Here is a 19,117-nt window from a genome sequence, read left to right on the forward strand (position 1 = left end):
GTAAATCGTAGAGAAGCTGCCAATCCTCTCTGGACAAGACACACTCTCTGAACATCTCTGAATTTGAGAATCCTTCCAGACTATTTTCACAGGGTTGAAAACAAATGAAGTGTGTCCTGCTACTTCTCTTATTTGTCCACGAGTGTAATAACTGGTGGATCATGTTAAACTTCCTCACTAAATTTGGAAGCAACCTCAGTATATTTTTCTGCAGACTGCTCCAGCAGCCACTGCCTATACTGGCATTTGTAAATGCAAGGACAGGCAAAACTCCTTTAGCATCCCAGCACGTCCGCTCACTGAGGACAGGGGCCAGAGCTAACTTACTAATCATTATAGCTCCCAACCCTTTCCAATGGGATATATCATAGATACTCCATACCTAAACCTTACTGATAAATAAACTGTAACTGATATATGCTGACTCACCAAGATAAGATCATATGTACAGGACTAAATGGGGAGATATGATTGAAACAGATGGGAAGACCAGAGTATCTGCTTCATAACCAAAGACTAATGGTATCATATATATCTCAATTGTAGAGAAGAGATGATCTTATTTTCCTTCTCAGCATTATTAATTATTCCTTTGCTGATGCATAGGAGACTATCTTCAGGTTTTGCTTGAAGAGAGATATTTAGAACTGTCTTCAACTTGTTTTAAATCTAAAATATAAGACTTTGACAAGGGTGCACTGTCAAGACATATGGAGTTCTTAGTGACATCATTAGATCAAGACATGAACACGTAATAAGTGAATAAGTAAACATAAGTCCACAGGGAGGTATGTGGCAAGAAATTCAATGGTAAAATTATCATGCAAAGAATCACAGAGGTGAATGGCAACGTCTTGCCAAGGAGAGAGAATGACCCTCTGAGCAAGGCAAGTTTCATTCTATGTATATAAAGGTGGAGAAAGGATGAGACCTAACTTTTGGGGAGTTCTCACGACATGCCAGGTACAGTGACAGTCACTTCACATACATTATTTCACTAAATCATCAAGATGATTGTGAATAGCATTAATTATTAGACCATTTTAGGGGTGGAAACAAAGTCACAGAGTCACTCTGGACATAGTAATGTCCAAATGGGTTTTCAGGCTTAACAAACCAAACAAAAAAAGATTTTATGATTCCTAGAAAGGGTAGATGGGCTAAAATCTTTACCTGAAATTTGCTCTGGGGCAGCTTCCTGACTGCAGGCCATGACAGTTTGTTCAGGGAAGAGTTCCCTGAGAAGCTGTTTCAACATCAGAAATGCTTAGAAGACCTGTCCTGATGTTGAGATAGATGAGCCAGGTTAACAAAGCTGATGCCACTAAAATTGTGAATATATCACATAACCAGGCCCAGAGGGCTTTGAAAATGCACAGTGCCAGGGCTTCAATCAGAATTTTGGGCTCAGATTCAGACTTTAGTACTTGTTATCATAAGTCCCCAGATGGTTCTAATATGTAGCCAATTAAGACAACTGCTCTAATTTAACAAGTTGGCATTCTGGCTTATGTATTTTAATACATAAGTTATGTTAGCTTTTTCCATATTATAGTATCTTATAAGTCAGCTTTCCATTGTATAGTAACTTTTAACTTGCTCTCCATATTACCATAACTTAAGAGTTAACTTTCTTGTAAATTGGACCCTCTAAATCTGATCTCCAATACCCTGATGCTACTGTCAAAGAATGAGACCTGCATCATGGTGAGTTGTCCAAGGCCACAGCATTCCCTGAGCCCTCTAGAGGTACACTGTCAAATACAGCATTGGCCGACACAAATGGCTATTTAAATTCTGACTTAAATTAAGTAAAATAAAAAATCCAGTTACCTGGTTATGCTAGCCATGTTTCAGGTGCTCAGTAGTTGCAGGTAGCTAATGACTACCATATTGTAAAGGAGAGATGTGGAATATTTCAGTTACAGAAAATTCTATTGGACACTCCTGGCCCAGATTATTAAATAACCAAACCTCTCCTGCAGACTCATAAACCACTTTAATCTTTTATCCAAACATGTACTTAATATGCTTTCTTTCAGTCTAAAGTAACTTTACCCACTACTTGATGTATTAAATTACCCTTTTTATTTGATTTATCAGTAATGGAGTAGAGGTGTTTCAGAGGCAGGGATGTACACCACTGAGATCAGGAGAGCAAATGTTGGAACTTCATATCCAGATTAGGTGGAGCTAGCTAAATGAGGTCATAGCTTTTCTGAGAATTGCCTGTGATTTTATATCTCTGTATGTCTTCCCTGTTATCAAATATTTATCTGACTTACACCATAAATTACTTAGAAGCAATATAACAAGGCTATATTTTGCCTTTATAGTTTATTTCTGTTCACCATATGTTAACAATCAACTACTAGTTTTTTTTTTCCCCCAGTTAGGGAAGGGAAATAAGACAGGAGAATTTCTGGGTAATTAAAACATTAGCTCTTGGGACCTGAGAGCTTCCTTTGTATTTAAGTGGTAACAGTAAGAAGACTGTGATGTCTCCTATGCTGTGGGGAGTTGGGAGGCCTGGGGTTTGCATCCTCGCTTTACTATTTACTAGACTTGGACTTCAGGCAAAATTCCTAGCTTCTCTCATTCTCATTTTCCTAATCTGTCCAGCTGAAATCACAGTTGAGAAGCACATGAGACTTTTTATGTTAAATTCTTTGAGGACTTGATACCAATTGGAACATTTTCATCCAGAGTGATCTGGAGTCTTAAGTTAGATATTGTTCTTCCTCCAGGCTATGTATTATCCCTTCTTTTCCTACCATTCACTCTGAATACTTACTTGTTCAAACGTCCTGAGTTATCTGTAGAAAGTTAAAATAGAGAAAGTGCATTTTGAGGGAGCAAGATCAGAAATGTTGGAATTTCATATCCCCAATAGGTGGGGCTGGCTAAAAGATTCAAAATAAATAAAGACAGATGCAAATGTGAAGATTAAGTAAAGATTATGAAGAGAGAGCATTTTTTTTTTTTTAACTTCCTGGTCCTTCTTTCTTAAATGAACTTACACATAGGCCTATTTATGTCTTAAAAGAAAAAGTCACCATGGGTCATAGAGAAAAAACACAGAACCCTAAGGATGGTCTAGACCCATGTCATGAGAACCCAGAAAACCCAAAGCTTGAGGATTGTGAATCTAAAGCAAGCTGGTGTACTTGCTCTAATGATTCAATATAAATATCTCCTGGATTATTTTGAACTGAACTCCTGTTGAAGACAAAGAGTGAACAGCAGAACAAAAGCTCTACTTTGGCATAGAATAAAATTATATTCCCACAAATTTCCAACCTCTCTAATGTACTTAGTGTCTTAAGTTGTTAAACACTTCCATTATGTTACTAACAAACAGAGAGAAGATAGAGATACTCCCATTTTTCTGCTAATACCACACCTATAACAAAGTAGCACCCGTGACCTTTGGAATCATTTACTTTCTTGATGAAAAATTAAGGCCTCTTTGTCACTGGTGGCCACCTGTAGATCTTTACATTAACAAAAAGTTTCTCTGACTAAAATTCCTAGAGCATTTAGGAATCCATCAAGAATAGTTACTATGCTTTGATGAACTGAGTGAAGAAGCCTGAGGGAGAAACCTAAGATAGATTATAAATTAAAAAGAGTTACAATTACTGTGTTTGAAGTAATGAAATGCCAACTATTTCTTCCATGGGGAGAGAAAATAAATACAAAAACAAGATATCAGTATTTTTTGTTTAATAAAAGCTTTTGCAGTTTTATTTATTAAAGACAAATATCTGCTTATTATTGAAATTTTACATAATATACATAGTCATAGTAGAGACAAAATATATCCTCAAGTCCCACCTTTTAGGAAAAAAGTAACTAAATTTTTCCTGATCTTCATTTTCATGTATGTATTTCTGTGCTTTCACAAGAAAGATTTCATATTGTAGATAATGCTTTGCAAGCTAAATTTATACTTGAAATATTCTGAACATTTCTTGACCATCACATGATTTTTATATTTTAATGTCTCTATAGTTTTCCATTCTGTTGATACACCCTAATTTATTTAATCAATCCCTTTCATGTTGGGCATTTATGTGGTTTGTTTTTTATTTTTTATTTTATTATTTTTTAAAAAAATATTTTATTTATTTATTCATGAGAAACACAGATTGAGAAAGAGAGAGGCAGAGACACAGGCAGAGGGAGAAGCAGGCTCCATGCAGGGAGCCTGATAATGGGACTTGATCCCGGGTCTCCAGGTCTCCAGGATCATGCCCTGGGCTGAAGGTGGCACTAAACCGCTGGGCCACCAGGGCTGCCCTGGTTTGTTTTTTAATATGTAAAATGCTGTGATGTATTTTTAGGTTGATTCTTTCATGTATTTTAATTATTTCCTTAGAATAAACTACCAGAATAGAATTATTGGGTTAAATAATTGGTCTGTTTCTTGGGTTTCTATTACCTACTTCTAGGCACTTTCCAGAATTTGCCTTCTCACCAGAGTGGTTGGTTGAATACAGAAGCTTTCCCAACATCAGATGTTATAAGTTGCCTCCTAACTTTTAACAATTTCATGGGTAAAGAAGTGTTGTTTTATTTTACATTCCTTGGTAGCTCTTTCATGTTATTGAACACTGTCCTATCTTGTTTGAAGAGCTGTTTGCTCACACAGCCCGTGATGTGACACAAGAACTTCCCTCTGCCAGCCTTCCATGCCCACAGCATGGGCAGAACTGATGAGAAGGGGAGTAGGGAGAGGATTTGGAGAGAAATGAGAACATCTGTGGAGGGAGGGGGGCAGAGCATGGTCACCAGATGAACTAGCATATGTGCCGCCCAGTAGACATGCTAGTATTGCTCTAAGCAGAAAGAGAGAACTAAGAGTGGTCCCTGTACATATCTCTGCTATGAAACAATTCTGTTTTATCGCTAGAGACCAGGCCTACACAACTAAGTGTGAAGACCCTTTTGAAGTGGCTACAGAGGCAGCACAGCATGCTAGTTAAGAGCATACGCTCTGGAGCCAGAGTTCAAATCCTGACTCTGTCCTTTGTTGTAAGCTGCATGACTGTGGACAAGTTAGTCTGTTTCTTGAAGCATCAAATGAGATAATAACTGCCCAGTTGATGTGAAGATGAAATGACTTGTTAAATCTAATGTTCATAGACTGGTGTCTGGTAAGTAGGGGTATATAAGCATCTTTTGTTTTTTAATTTATTTTAATTTTAATTTTTTTTTTTTAAGAGAGAGCGAGCGAGCACACAAGAGTGGAGGGAGGGGCAGAGGGAGAGAGGAAAATCCTAAGCTGGCCTCACACTCAGCGTGAAGCCCGACTTGCACTCAGTCTCACAACCCTGAGATCATGACCTGAGCTGAAAGCAAGAGTTGGACACTTAACCCACTAAGCTACCTAGGTGCTCCTGTAAGCATCTTTTAAACAAAATTTACAAAGTCCCTGGCATGGCACATAGTAGCACTTGAGAAGCATTAGCTGAAGACATGTAATACACAATAAAAGGTAATAAATATCAACAAGTTTCAATATATGTGGTTTAGATAAGAAGGGTATTAGGTATTAAAGGGTAGTTTTAAACAAATAAAATCATGAGTTTTACACAAATATAAAATAACCCACATCAAAGATTTTATTTAGGGATGCCTGGGTGGCTTAGTGATTGAGTGCCTGCCTTCAGCTCAGGGCGTGATCCTGGGGTCCTGGGATTGAGTCCCACATCAGGCTTTCCACAGGGAGTCTGCTTCTTCCTCTGCCTATGTATCTGCCTCTTTCTCTGTCTCTCATGAATAAATAAACAAAATCTTAAAAAAAAAAAAAGATTTGATTTAAGGTCATTCATTAATGAGATAACTAGTAAGGGGAGCCTGGGTGGCTTAGTTGGTTAGGCACCCAACTCTTGATTTTTGGCTCAGGTCATGATTTTGGCTTAGGTCATGATCTCTCAGGGTCATGATATTGAGCCCTGCATTGGGCTCCGTGCTGGGAGTGGATCCTGCTTAAGATTCTCTTTCTCCTTCTACCCCTCCCTCCATGCCTTCCATCCCTGCATGGAGCCTGCTTCTCCCTCTGCCTGTGTCTCTGCCTCTCTCTCTCTCTCTTTCTGTGTCTCTCATGAATAAATGAATAGAATCTTAAAAAAAAAAAAAAAGGAAAGGAAAGCTAAGTTCAGTCTGGAGCATTTTAAAGGATGATGATACTTTTAAGTGGAAATTTACAGAAAATAATTGAAGGAAGGGGAGGGGCAGGGAGGCTCCAAGCTTGAGTGACAGGGCTTGGCTAGGACAATAGATGAAATTTTTAAGAGACATTCTCAGATAAGACTTCTCTGTTTCCTTTCCTCTTTATATTGTCAAAATATATGTTTTTTTAAATGCACCAAGGATCATATAAGTTACATGTTAATCACTTGAGAAACTTAAAATGAATGTTTTAAATTTAGGCATTATCCTACCTATAAAAAAAAAGCTGTATTTATAGTTTATTTCAAGGATCAAAATATATAGCTTAGTTGATAAAGAGAACATGTTTAATTATTTTTCTCTTTCCAGGCAAGATATAGTATCCTTAAGGTCTGGGAAGGTAGTTAGAAACTCATTTGTTTACTCATACCCCAGAGAGGTATTTGGTAAATGCTTAGTTGTTCAACTGAACTTTATTTTTTTTTTTTAATTTTTACTTATTTATGATAGTCACACACGGAGAGAGAGAGAGAGAGGCAGAGACATAGGCAGAGGGAGAAGCAGGCTCCATGCACCGGGAGCCTGACATGGGATTCGATCCCTGGTCTCCAGGACCGTGCCCTGGGCCAAAGGCAGGTGCCAATCCGCTGCGCCACCCAGGGATCCCTCAACTGGACTTTAAAATGATTCTTGGCAATACCTGACAATGTATATCATTCCCCTACTGTGCAGTTAAGCCTGTTTCTGGTAAATCCCACGGGTTCAACTCCCAACTGTGCTACAATCCTTTGAGAGGCTAATTAAGATCCTTGGCTCATATGGGAATTGTTGTCTGAAAATTAAAAGTTAGAGTGTGTCCCAAATCTCAGACTCACTTGGCCCACTGGGAAACTTCCAAGTATTAGATGTGTCCTCAACCCAAATTGTTGATTCCAAACTACTGTCCTGATTGAAGCTGAATCACGAAAGGGTGCATAAGGAGCCTGTTCCTGCTCTTAGAAGACATGCAAACTTCTAGCAGAGTAAAGTTGTTTAAAAAAAAAAAAAAGCACCTTTGCAAGTGTTTTAATTTTTGTCTTGATCCTACTTTTAGCAAAAAAGAAAAACTGTATCATCATTTGATATATACAATAATTAAAATGTTTTATTGATCACTGTGTCAACAGAAAGATCTGCATGTTCCCAGAGAAAATAACTTCTGTAATGTGTTTCTAAACTGGAGGCAGTGTCCATACTTGAACAAGGATTAGAATTTATATACATTTTTATTGTTGCCTGGTATTTGGCAGTATGTATTTTCACACAATGTATTTTTTTTTAAGATTTTATTTATTCATTAGAGACACACACACACACAGAGACAGAGACGGAGACAGAGACAGGCAGAGGGAGAAACAGGCCCCATGCAAGGAACCCAACGTGGGACTCGATCTGGGGTCTCTAGGATCATGCCCTAGGCTGAAGGTGGTGCTAAACCGCTGAGTCACCGAGGCTGCCCCACACAATGTATTGTAGTGAAATAAAACACATTATGCAGGTGTTTGTATATGAAATATTGTATATGAAATGTATATGAAATATTTATTGAATCTAAATGAATATCTTCTTTGCATGTTCTAAACTTGAATTATGCTTATGTTGTTCTAAAAGTCACATTATTTAGAGTAAGTTTATATTTTTTTCCTGTCCTTGACATATTATATTTGTGTCAATTAATTTAATCAGTTAGGTTGCTTTGTATACCTCTATTTTTGTGATTGTAGTGAGTAGAAAATCAAAGCAGATTCAAATGTACTTTCTAATAATGCCTTATGTACTTGAACATTTGGATTATATCATATATTCAGAGAATAAATACATTCGTTTATTATTTGACAATCACTTATTGAGTATCTCTTATGCTCCAGAAACTATGCCATATATGTAGCAGGAAATAGCATTGTGTAGTCAAGAATTTGTCCTTTATCTAATGATAACGGTGCTCTACCCTCAAATAGTAATTTGATACAAGTTTTTGCAATTAAACCTATAGATTACTTCTAGAAGTGGAGGTCACAAGAAGAAATTCTGTTATGGAAGTGAATTTAGAAATCATATTTTAATTGATTCCTACTAGTCTAAAATAATATGAACACCTGTGCTTTCAAAGTGTAGGATTTTACTTTTCTTGGAAGTTCACATCATGGCAAATTCAGTGTTTGTTTACTTAATGCAACTGATTCATTTGATCCTTGGGAAAAGGCCAGTGTGGTATGATTGGTGAGAAATGTTTGAGCCTGGTCGTTTTAACTGCAAATATTTTATAATCTGTGTCTTTAGAAATATAAGATAGTTTACTTAAAAAAAGCTAAACCCTGCGTCCTTTAATGAGAGATCTTTATCTTTTTCTCTGGTCACTTTTTTCTAGGTTTTAGGGACAAAGCCTGAGCTCAGGGATGGAGATGATGATGATGACATCGTAGCAGACATAACTAACAGGAAAATGGCCAAACTCTACATGGTAAGTTCACTGTTAGTGAGTTCTGTTGTTTTTACTAGACTGGATGTAGCCCAGAGGCCTGTTCTGGAAAGGACTCTGCTACAGCTGATAATTCTTGTTGCTCTCAAAGAGAAGTATGTTGGCAGAATCTATTCTTTGCTCTAGTGTGCTTATTAAAATTCCTCTTTTTGTTACTTACTTTTCTTAAAAATGTCAAATAATAAGTGAAATGATTGCTACAACTTAAATAAAATTATATAGGGTTGTGTGATAGTTTGCAACAATATGTTTTGATATATATGACATTCAATAAAATGTTTCCCTCATGGAATAAAAATACTTGGGAAACTTTTTCTTATAAAATTGTGATAAACTATAAAATCTTCACATTATTTTAATGTTACAGGAGGGCAAAGCTATCAAATCAAATAGCTGGGAGGAAACAGGGTAAAAACAGCCCTATCCTGGGCATTGGAGACCTTGTGGTGATCACCCACTAGATGACCTTGGGCAAGATATGACCATGCTGGATCTCAGTTTTTTTATCTGAAAGAAAAAAAAAAGATTACATGAGAAGATTTTTTTTATGTTCCTTATGACTCCATGATTTTATTATTTTATTGCTGGTGAAAGTAACAGAAGCTACAGATGAACCATTTGAAGAGACTGCTCAAATGGGATCCTTCAAGAGTTCCCACCCCTTGTAACTTTCCAAGCACATGATTTGGAACAGACCATTAATCTCTTTGCAGAACTAAGTAGTCATCAGTCATCACAGGAAGGAGTTACATTTGCTTTTCTTTAAGGGAACTTCTAGCTCAGAAACTGATCTGAATGAAGAGCAAATGTGTCTAATAACTTGCATTTTGTAAAGGGGAAGTCTATTATTTTCTTCCTAGAGGGCAAAGGAAAATGTAGTCACCACTTCTGCTAAATACTGATGATTTTAATATAAGTCACACAGCAATTGTTATTCTAAAGACTTCACGGGGCACCTCAATGGCTCAATCAGTTGAGTGTGGGACTCTTGGTTTCCACTCAGGTCTGGATCTCCGAGTGTTGGGGCACAGTCAGCTTTGCCTTTGCCTTTGCCTTTCCCTTTGCCCCAACCCCAGTGCATGTGCTCCCTCTCTCTCAATTAATTAATTAATAGTAGAAAGTAAAGTCTTTTTTTATTTTTAAAGATGTAAAGTTCATTATTTTTAAAAAATATTTTATTTATTTATTCATGAGAGACTGCGGGAGGGGAGGGGGACAGAGACAGGCAGAGGGAGAAGCAGGCTCCATGCAGGGAGCCCGACAAGGGACCTATCTTGAGTCTCCAAGATCACACCCTGGGCTGAAGGTGGCGCTAAACCCCTGAACCACCGGGGCTGCCCAGAAAGTAAAGTCTTAATGGCACTTTTTTTTCCACTACTGCTTACAAAATCCCCTTTCAACAGCTTAAATATCTTTTATGCCACATCATCAAATAAAACCATCCTTCCTCTTGGAGAGCATTATGAACTAAAATATTTTAAAATGTGAAAATGTTAATCCTGAATCATTGCTCCCTCTAGTGGATATATAATGTCTTGCTTATATGTAAAATCCAAAATCTGTCTGAAAGTACTGTAATTTGGGATTGCAGAACATAGATGGGAAGCAGAGTCACCTAGGCAATTTCTAAAAAAAAAAAAAAAGAAAAAAAAGAAAGAAAAAACAGGATTCAGACCTCACCACAATGCTGCAAAACAACCACTAATCTTGGGAGAACCCTGGAGTCTGCATATTTATCAAGTACCAGGTGATTACCTTGTAACTAACAGGCTGGCCTTTGAAAAACAGTGAATTCTAACCTGGGCATTAATATCACTTTCAATTTTGCAAGACCACCTCCAGCTTTTTAAAAAATGTACTTTTTAATTTTTATTTTTAGGATTTTATTTGTTTGAGACAGATAGAGAGCACACAGGCAGGGGCAGAGGGAGAGGGAGAAGCAGACTCCCTGCTAAACAGGGAACTGGAAAAAGGACCTGATCTCAAGACCCTGAGATCATGACCTAAGCCAAAGGTAAATGCTTAATAGACTGAGCCACCTAGGTGCCCCTAAAAAAAGGTTCTGTGGTTATTTCCAAACTTCAGGAGTCTAAGTAAATAACTATTTGTGACAGAAGAAATCTACTTTGACAACTTACACAAAATATACTTAAATTACAGGATTTAATTTGAAAGCAGTCTATAAGCATAGACTATAATGTGCCAATGTCTTCTTAGTATAGTGCTTAGTGTATGGTAGGCACTCAGTAAATGTTGAATAAATACATGTTTAAGCTTTAGCTTTTATTATATAGAATGAGTGTAAGATTATTATCTAGTTGAAAAGATTGTTCTAAAAATTAGTAATCATGTAAAGTTCATCACTTGGTGCCTATTATATAGAAACCTCTACAAACCTTAGCCATTACTATTATGATTATTTTCTGATGCTTTAGGTCTGGTGTTGAAGCTTAACCATTTTTAATGGTTCTTTTACCCCAAAAGACTTTTTTTTAAAAAAAATTCCATGGTGTTGTTAGTTTTAAGTGTACAATATAGTGATTCAACAATTCTATACATTACTCAGTGCTCATGGTAATAAATGTACTCATAATCCCTTTCACCCATTTCACTCATCCCCCCCCCCTTTCCTCTGGTAACCATCAGTTTATTCTCTATAGTTAAGAATCTGTTTCTTGGTTTCTCTCTTTCTTTTTCCTTTGTTCATTTGTTTTGTTTCCTAAATTCCACATATGAGTAGCATCACATTGTATTTGTCTTTCTCTGACTGACTTATTTCACTTAGCATTAAACTGTCTAGATCTATTCTTGTTGCAAATGGCAAAACTTCATTCTTTTCTATGGCTGAGAATATTGTTTATATACATACCATATCTTCTTTATATATTTATCAGTCAGTGGATACTTGGGCTGTTTCCATAATTTGGCTATCGTAGATGACGCTGCTACAAACCTATGTAGCTGCATAGATCTTTTCAAATTAGTGTTTTTGGGCATCCCCGGGTGACTTGGTGGTTTAGCACCGCCTTCCTCCCAGGGTGTGATCCTGGAGGCCTGGGATCGAGTCCCATGTCGGGCTCCCTGCATGGAGCCTGCTTCTCCCTCTGCCTATGTCTCTGCCTCTCTCTCTGTGTCTCTCATGAATAAATAAATAAAATCTTTGAAAAATTAGTGTTTTCATATTCTTGGGTAAATAAATACCCAGTAGTGAAATTACTGGGTCATATGGTAGCTCTATTTTTACTTTTTTTGAAGAACCCCATTCTGTTGTCTACAGTGGCTGTACCAGTTTGCATTGCCACCAACAGTGCATGAAAGGTTTCTTTTTCTCCTCATTTTTGCCATCACTTGTTGTTTCTTGTGTTTTTTATTTTAGTCAATCTGACAGGTTTAAGTGATACTGCGTTATGGTTTTGATTTTCATTTCCCTGATAATAAGCATGATGAGCATCTTTTCATGTATCTGTTGGCCATCTGAATGTCTTCTTTGGACAAACGTCTGTTCATGTCTTTTTTGCCCATCTTTAATTGGACTGTTTGGGGTCTTTTGGTGTTGAGTTATGTAAGTTCTTTATATATTTGGGATACTCACCCTTTATCAGATATGCCATCTAAACATATCATCTCCTATTCAGTATATTGTTTTTTAGTTTTATTGATTGTCCAAAGAACTTTCAAAAAACCTTTTAGGGTATAATTTGGCTCATGGATTTTTGTTATTTTTTTTTCTTTTAAAGAGCTTTGTGGAGATACAATTTACATACTATACACATTTAAAGCATACAGTTTGATGGTTGTTATTATGTTTACAGAGTTGTACAACCATCACCATAATGTAATTTTAGAACATTTTTATTATCTGCAAACAAGCTCATGGTTTTTATATTAGGTTTCAGATGCCAGTGGATCCATGAGAGTGACTGTGGTTGCAGAAGAAAACCCCTTCTCCATGGCAATGCTGCTTTCTGAAGAATGCTTTATTTTGGATCATGGTGCTGCAAAACAAGTTTTCGTATGGAAAGGTAAAAAATGTCATTGACATTGTAGCAGCACTTCAGATTTACAGCTATTTCTTTGGAAAGGTAAAGAAAACATCTTTTCTGATTTAAAAAAAAGACTATCTTTTTTTTTTTTAATTAATTTTTATTGGTGTTCAATTTACCAACATACAGAAAAACACCCAGTGCTCATCCCAAGACTATCTTTTTGAGACTTGATCTGTAAATAGCTCATATAAAATGCAGACATCAAAACCATATTTTCTTCCTACTAGTATCATGTCAAGAATGATAGTGTTAAAGAAAGCATTAGGGCAATATAAAAAGTCTTTTTTATATAAGGCGATCATTATATTACTAACTATATTTAACATACTAGGAAATTTTTCCATTCTCATTGTTATATTTAAGTTGTAATTATGTTCATTGCTTGGTGCACAAATATTTCTTAATCATATGATATCTTCCCTCTTTGAAATTCTGTCTTTTTCATTTGTCCTCCATTTTAGGTAAAGATGCTAATCCCCAGGAGAGAAAGGCTGCAATGAAGACAGCTGAAGAGTTCCTAAAGCAGATGAATTATTCCACCAATACCCAGGTATGTGTGCAAATGAGCTGGCTAGTAAAAAATTAAAAATATGGGAACTCATCATATCTCTACAAAACTCATGAGAGAATTTGGTTCAAAGTAACATATGCATGAAAGTCCTCCTTCCCCACAATGTGTGTGTCACATTGTGTCCTGTGTCCCTAAAACCATAGGGAATGGTTGGAATTTTGTGAGGATGGAATTTTGCAGAAACTACCTATCAGACCATCTGTGGAGCTCCATGATGAAAAAAGGACACCATCTACTTCCTCCACAGCATTTCAGTGAAGATAATCAACCACAGCTGGGTGAACTGAGAGCACTTTTCAGTTAGTCCGTAGAGCAAGTTGTCCAGACATGGGCTAATTCCCAGTTAAGATTTGGCTTCATCGACATCAGTTTAGACACCTGCCGCCTATTTACTCCGCCTTTTCTGAGTCTTTCAGCCTCATCCTTTCTCTTTAGTTTTATGTCCTGACCCAAGGAACATAACGAGATCATTTCTTCCAGGTCACAGACCTCTTATAAGCCCAATGGAGAAAAATAGTCATACATATTTGACTGTCATGGTAATACGAGAGAACTTTGTTCTTTCTTCCAGCATCCAAATTCAGTGCATTCACTTTCGCTATGACAGAAAGGAGTGTTGGACTGTTTTACCTTGAAATCTGATAATCTTCCATGTTACATTCACTTAAGGATCCCAGCTTCTAAGTTTCCATTGGTCATTGCAGAAACCAAGATAGTCTTTTCATTTCCTTAGTATTTTCTCCACTACCGGATGAATGATTTTCCTCTATTTTCTTTTAGTAATTATTATTATTATTTTTTTTAAATTTTAGATTCAAGTTCTTCCAGAAGGAGGGGAAACACCGATCTTCAAACAGTTCTTTAAGGACTGGAGAGAGAAGGATCAGAGTGATGGCTTTGGGAAAGTGTATGTTACCGAGAAAGTGGCTCGAATAAAACAAATTCCATTTGATGCCTCAAAACTACATACTTCTCCACAGATGGCTGCCCAGCACAATATGGTGGATGATGGTTCTGGCAAAGTGGAGGTATTTGGCTGTTTCTGTTTCTGTGTGTTTGTTTTCATCAAGACCACTTACACCAGTACACCTGGAAATGTAATTTCAGGGAACTACAAACATTGTACTTTTACTTGTTAATTTTATTTGTTAATGAAGATGGTCAGTGACTATATATTAAATCAGGAAATTTAAAGCCGGAAAAAATACTCTCTAACCTTCAATCCTGCTTTATAATGTGTATGTTGAGATCCCAGGAAGTTAGGTGATTTGTGCAAGATCACTTCATTATCATCTCAGAGATGTGATATGGAACCCAGCTGTCTTTTTCCTGGTCCAGAATTGCTCCTGCTCCTGGAACTGGGATTGTCCAGTCAGGGCATATTGCTTTGAGTGTACCAACTACCATTATTAGACCTTTCCTTGTACCTTACAGGTATTCACAGATGTGCTAAAATCACAGATATTTTTAGAGCATTCAAATTGTTTATTATTCCCCTTTTTTGCCAAAAAAAAAAAAAACACTAATAACACCCTATAATTCTCCTTAATTCAACTCTCTTCACCCTCTACTGTGGAGTAATCTCACTTAATAAAAACTGGGTAATGTCACATCTTCTCATAAAATATTTTCATGGCTCTCCATAGTCTTCCTGAGAACACTGATCTTCATCTGGGCCTGCAAGAACTTTCATAATTCGATCCTTGCTCTCCTCTCTGCCTCACCTTTCCACTGCCTGAGGGCTCTTCCCCTCCCTTCTCCCTCTGGCTAAAGTCTCCACCTGTACTCCTTCATAATTCAGTTCAGTCACAAGCTGCATCTCTTTAAAAAGCCTTCCCTCTGCCCTGGAGCAGCCTTCCTCTGTGCTCAAACTATAAGTAATATTTTTCACAGAACCCATTTTAAAATACTGCAGAATTGATCATTTTTCTTCCTAGCCCTCTTGATAGTTCCTTGAGGGCAGGGATTGAATATTTTATCATTGTATTCCCAAGGCTTCCTACAGTGTTTGGAGCAAGGTATATGGTTGAGAGATTTAGGAAGTAGTTTTTCCTCTTTTCAAAGACACAAAGTGTGAATCTAAACTCTCCAAGGGTTGTGGGAACTGCCAAGGGACAAATGCTCCTTATGGCCATTGTCTGAGGGGTATCAGCTTCTGGTCTGGGTCTGTCTCCTACTCAGATAATGTTTTTCTTAAGCTCAGCACAGCCAGAGAGCCTTGTTTCAGATTTGGCTCCCCAGCATCACCTGCAGTCTCCTTTGTCAGGTCACATTGTCTCTGAGATGTCTTGAGTCATCCCAGGACTTCTGAAGTCTGGAAACGTTCTCTAGATTTTTTGGGTTTAGCCTGGCAGTGCTGCTGTTTCTCCTCAGCTCACCAGGATGTCATGCTTCTCTCTGAAAGCACTGCCACTTGTTCATCTCCAAATTTTAAAGCAAGGGGCATATCATCTACCTTCCCCCTCCCCTGTAGGACATGCATACACAAAGTGCCTGGCAGGCTCTCTCCTGTTACTTTCTTGGTTCATCTAAAACTCTCATCTCTCCAACTTGGAGTGTTTTTAATCTGTGATGAGGATGAGAAACTAGAAAAAACTGGTTCTGCCTACTTTTATCTTTTCAGTCTTATGTCTGGATGGCACCTCTTGAAAATATTCAGGCAATTGGCATATTGATTATTTGGTCCCAATCTGTCACTGTTGCCTGAGGAGATATTGGTTTCATGCCTTACAGCGCAGGGAAAAAAAAAAAATTTAACAAACAAGTTATCTCCCAGAGGATTGAAATATTTTATACAAGGGATATATTTCTGGTCTGAATGTTTTACTTCATTATTCCACTGAAGTCTCATGTTATTCTCACTAACCAATCAAACAGTCGGTATGTATTAATAGGCTCAGAACTGAGCTAAGTACTATGGAGGATGCAAAAAATATAAGCACCTAAAAAATCAGTCAACAAAATTGTCAAACTGATAAAATTTCTTCTCATTGCTTAATTTGAAAACTAGTTAGAAAAGTAATTTAAAAATTGTTTAACATAACAATAAGTCTAAAAAAAATTTTTTTAACTTCTGAAAAGTACTATTAGGTCAAGAAAATTTTAATTTTTTGCCTTGTGAAAAGTACTATTAGATCAAGAAAATTTTAATTTTGGTACACACATTCCATTCCTTTCAGATTTGGCGTGTAGAAAATAATGGTAGGGTCGAAATTGACCAGAATTCATATGGTGAATTCTATGGTGGTGACTGCTACATTATCCTCTATACTTATCCTGGAGGACAGATTATCTACACATGGTAAGTTTTCCTCTTTCATAAATCTCAAGTTTCAAAGAAGACAAATTCTGCTCCAAAGTGACATTTCATTAAATTCCATGGGATATGGGGTAGAATTATCCTATAGTTAGTCCAGTGAGATTTGTATAGCATGCATGTGGAATTTTATTTCAGTATGATTTTTGACTGTATTTTGTAACTCCTGTCCACAAGCACGAGGAGGTTAGATGAAAATCATCCTTTCTAGGGGCATCTGAGTGACTTAGTTGGTTCAGCCTCTCTTTATTTCAGCTCAGGTCATCATCTCAGGGTCAGGATCTCAGGGTCATGAGAACAAGTCCAGGGTCTGCCTCCTCCACTCAGTGAGGAATCTGCTGGAGATTCTCTCCTCCCTCTGCCCCTCCCTCCACTCATGCATGCTCTCACTCTCTCAAATAAATAAATAAATCTTTTTCAAAAAATCATCCTTTCTAGTCTAGGAAAAGATTTTGGTATCCAAATGTAGTGTTCTTTTAGTGGGTATGTAGTTGAATATTTCACCTCCCTTGCAAGCTAACTCCAGCTGGCCAGCACTGGCTACCATGTATACTTATTGTTAAAATTCACAGAAGTCAGGGATCCCTGGGTGGTGCAGCGGTTTGGCGCCTGCCTTTGGCCCAGGGCGCAATCCTGGAGACCCGGGATCGAATCCCACATCGGGCTCCCGGTGCATGGAGCCTGCTTCTCCCTCTGCCTGTGTCTCTGCCTCTCTCTCTCTCTCTCTCTCTCTCTGTGACTATCATAAATAAATAAAAATTAAAAAAAAAAATTCACAGAAGTCCCTCTTAATTGGAGCTGTGAAATTGCAGTGAGGCAAACCCTCTAAGTGATATATATAATTTATGACCCTGTTTCAAAATGATGCATTTTACTCTTGGTCCTCATGAAATTTGTGGCAATAGAAGAGAAAAAAAAATGCCAGTGTATCCACATCTTATATGGTTTTGCATAATGATTTGAGTTAACTGAGGGTTAAGTTTACTCAGAGTCCATGCCAAGGCCCTGATCAATGGGAAATATCCAATCAGGTAAGTTAAGTATACACACCATGCTGGGCTATTCCAAAGGCATGAGGATTCTGCAACAAGTCATATAGTGTGTGATTCTCAAATTATTTGTTAACAGAAATCAGGTAAAATAAAATATTTCTGAGAAGAAATAAAACTTTAAAAAAGAAAAAAAGAAGAACCTTTCCAAAGAAGATCATAAAACTGAGAGGTGTGGGTAGGAGGTGCAGGGGTGAAGAGAATCCTACTTTTGCCTATGTGGTACGTGGACGCAGGTCTCTGCTGACATGGTGAGGGTCCTACCAGTTGACAGATTCACCTCCATCCCTATAGTGTGACCACCTACCACTTACATTGACCAGTGCCTTGAACCCAACCATGTTCAGGAGGTGGAATGATTATCTTTATCCTGTAGGCTTTGGTACCCAAAGGGTGGTCTGAGAACCAGAAGCATCAGTATCATCAGTGAGCTAGTTAGAAATGTAGAATCCCAATACCCACCTTTGACCCACTAAAGTAGAACATGCATTTTAAAAAGATCACCAGATGATTCACATGCACTTTCATGATTAACAGGCACTGCACTGCCTTAGGCAATGGTTCCCATCATACTCTGTCAAGGATTAATGTATTTAGCTATTTAACTCTGTGTTTAAGGTGTCATCTTCATAGCAACCATTTTTTGGAGCAGCGTGTTTGTACTAGCAAAGTGCTAGATGTTTCCATTTATTATGTTTGTTCCTTACAACCGTGTTATTTTCAAAAATAAGGGGAAGGGAGAATCAAATGGATTAAGTAATTTACCCCACATTCACAACTGTCATAATTGGTGAAGCAACATCTCACACCTTGATCTATAGCTCTCTTTAAGTCTAAAGCTGAGTGCAGCTATACCTTGGTATTTGGCCATTTGGCATGTCCTCTTCCAAAATTTTAATTCAGAAAAGTATTTGTGCAAAGCATGGCATTTGTAGGGATAATCAGTTGTTCTCAGTCAGCTTTTCTTTTACATTCTGTTTCTTAGTCTTTGTCTTAACTCTTTTTTTTTTTAAGATTTATTTATTTATTCATGAGAGAAACAGACTGAGAGAGAGAGGCAGAGATATAGGCAGAGGGAGAAGCAGGCTCCTTGCAGGGAGCCTGATGTGGGACTCCATCCCGGATCCCAGGATCATGACCTGAGCGGAAGGCAGGCGCCCAACCGCTGAGCCACCCAGGTGTCCTTTAAGTCTCTTTTGTATATGAAAAGTATAATTGATTGTGGCACTTAGATCAAACAAGAAAGACAAACAAGGAATTCAAAAGACTATTTTGAAAAATTAACAATTTGCAATCTATGTGAATAACTATGTAGATATAACTAAAACATGAAATCAGATGATCAATGTTAAATGCAGTTACTATTTCTCAAATTATTTTAAAGTATTCCCTGAACACTTTCTATGTGGCAAGCACTGTGCTAGATACATACTAAAGATA

At 37.4% G+C, this 19,117-nt stretch overlaps 1 protein-coding gene across 2 annotated transcripts in view; it reads left to right on the plus strand.

Annotated features, from left to right (window-relative positions):
• Positions 1-19,117, plus strand: part of SCIN (scinderin) — a 74,902-nt gene that overhangs the window by 35,494 nt on the left and 20,291 nt on the right. For both annotated transcript variants that reach the window (XM_026003861.2, XM_072764432.1), the window contains exons 5-9: positions 8,585-8,677; positions 12,585-12,717; positions 13,203-13,291; positions 14,125-14,340; positions 16,492-16,613. In XM_026003861.2, coding sequence (XP_025859646.1) covers positions 8,585-8,677; positions 12,585-12,717; positions 13,203-13,291; positions 14,125-14,340; positions 16,492-16,613 — 653 coding nt within the window. The remainder of the gene's footprint in view (positions 1-8,584; positions 8,678-12,584; positions 12,718-13,202; positions 13,292-14,124; positions 14,341-16,491; positions 16,614-19,117) is intronic.

The sequence above is a fragment of the Vulpes vulpes genome, chromosome 7 (genome assembly GCF_048418805.1).
Source record: "Vulpes vulpes isolate BD-2025 chromosome 7, VulVul3, whole genome shotgun sequence".
NCBI lineage: Eukaryota > Metazoa > Chordata > Mammalia > Carnivora > Canidae > Vulpes > Vulpes vulpes.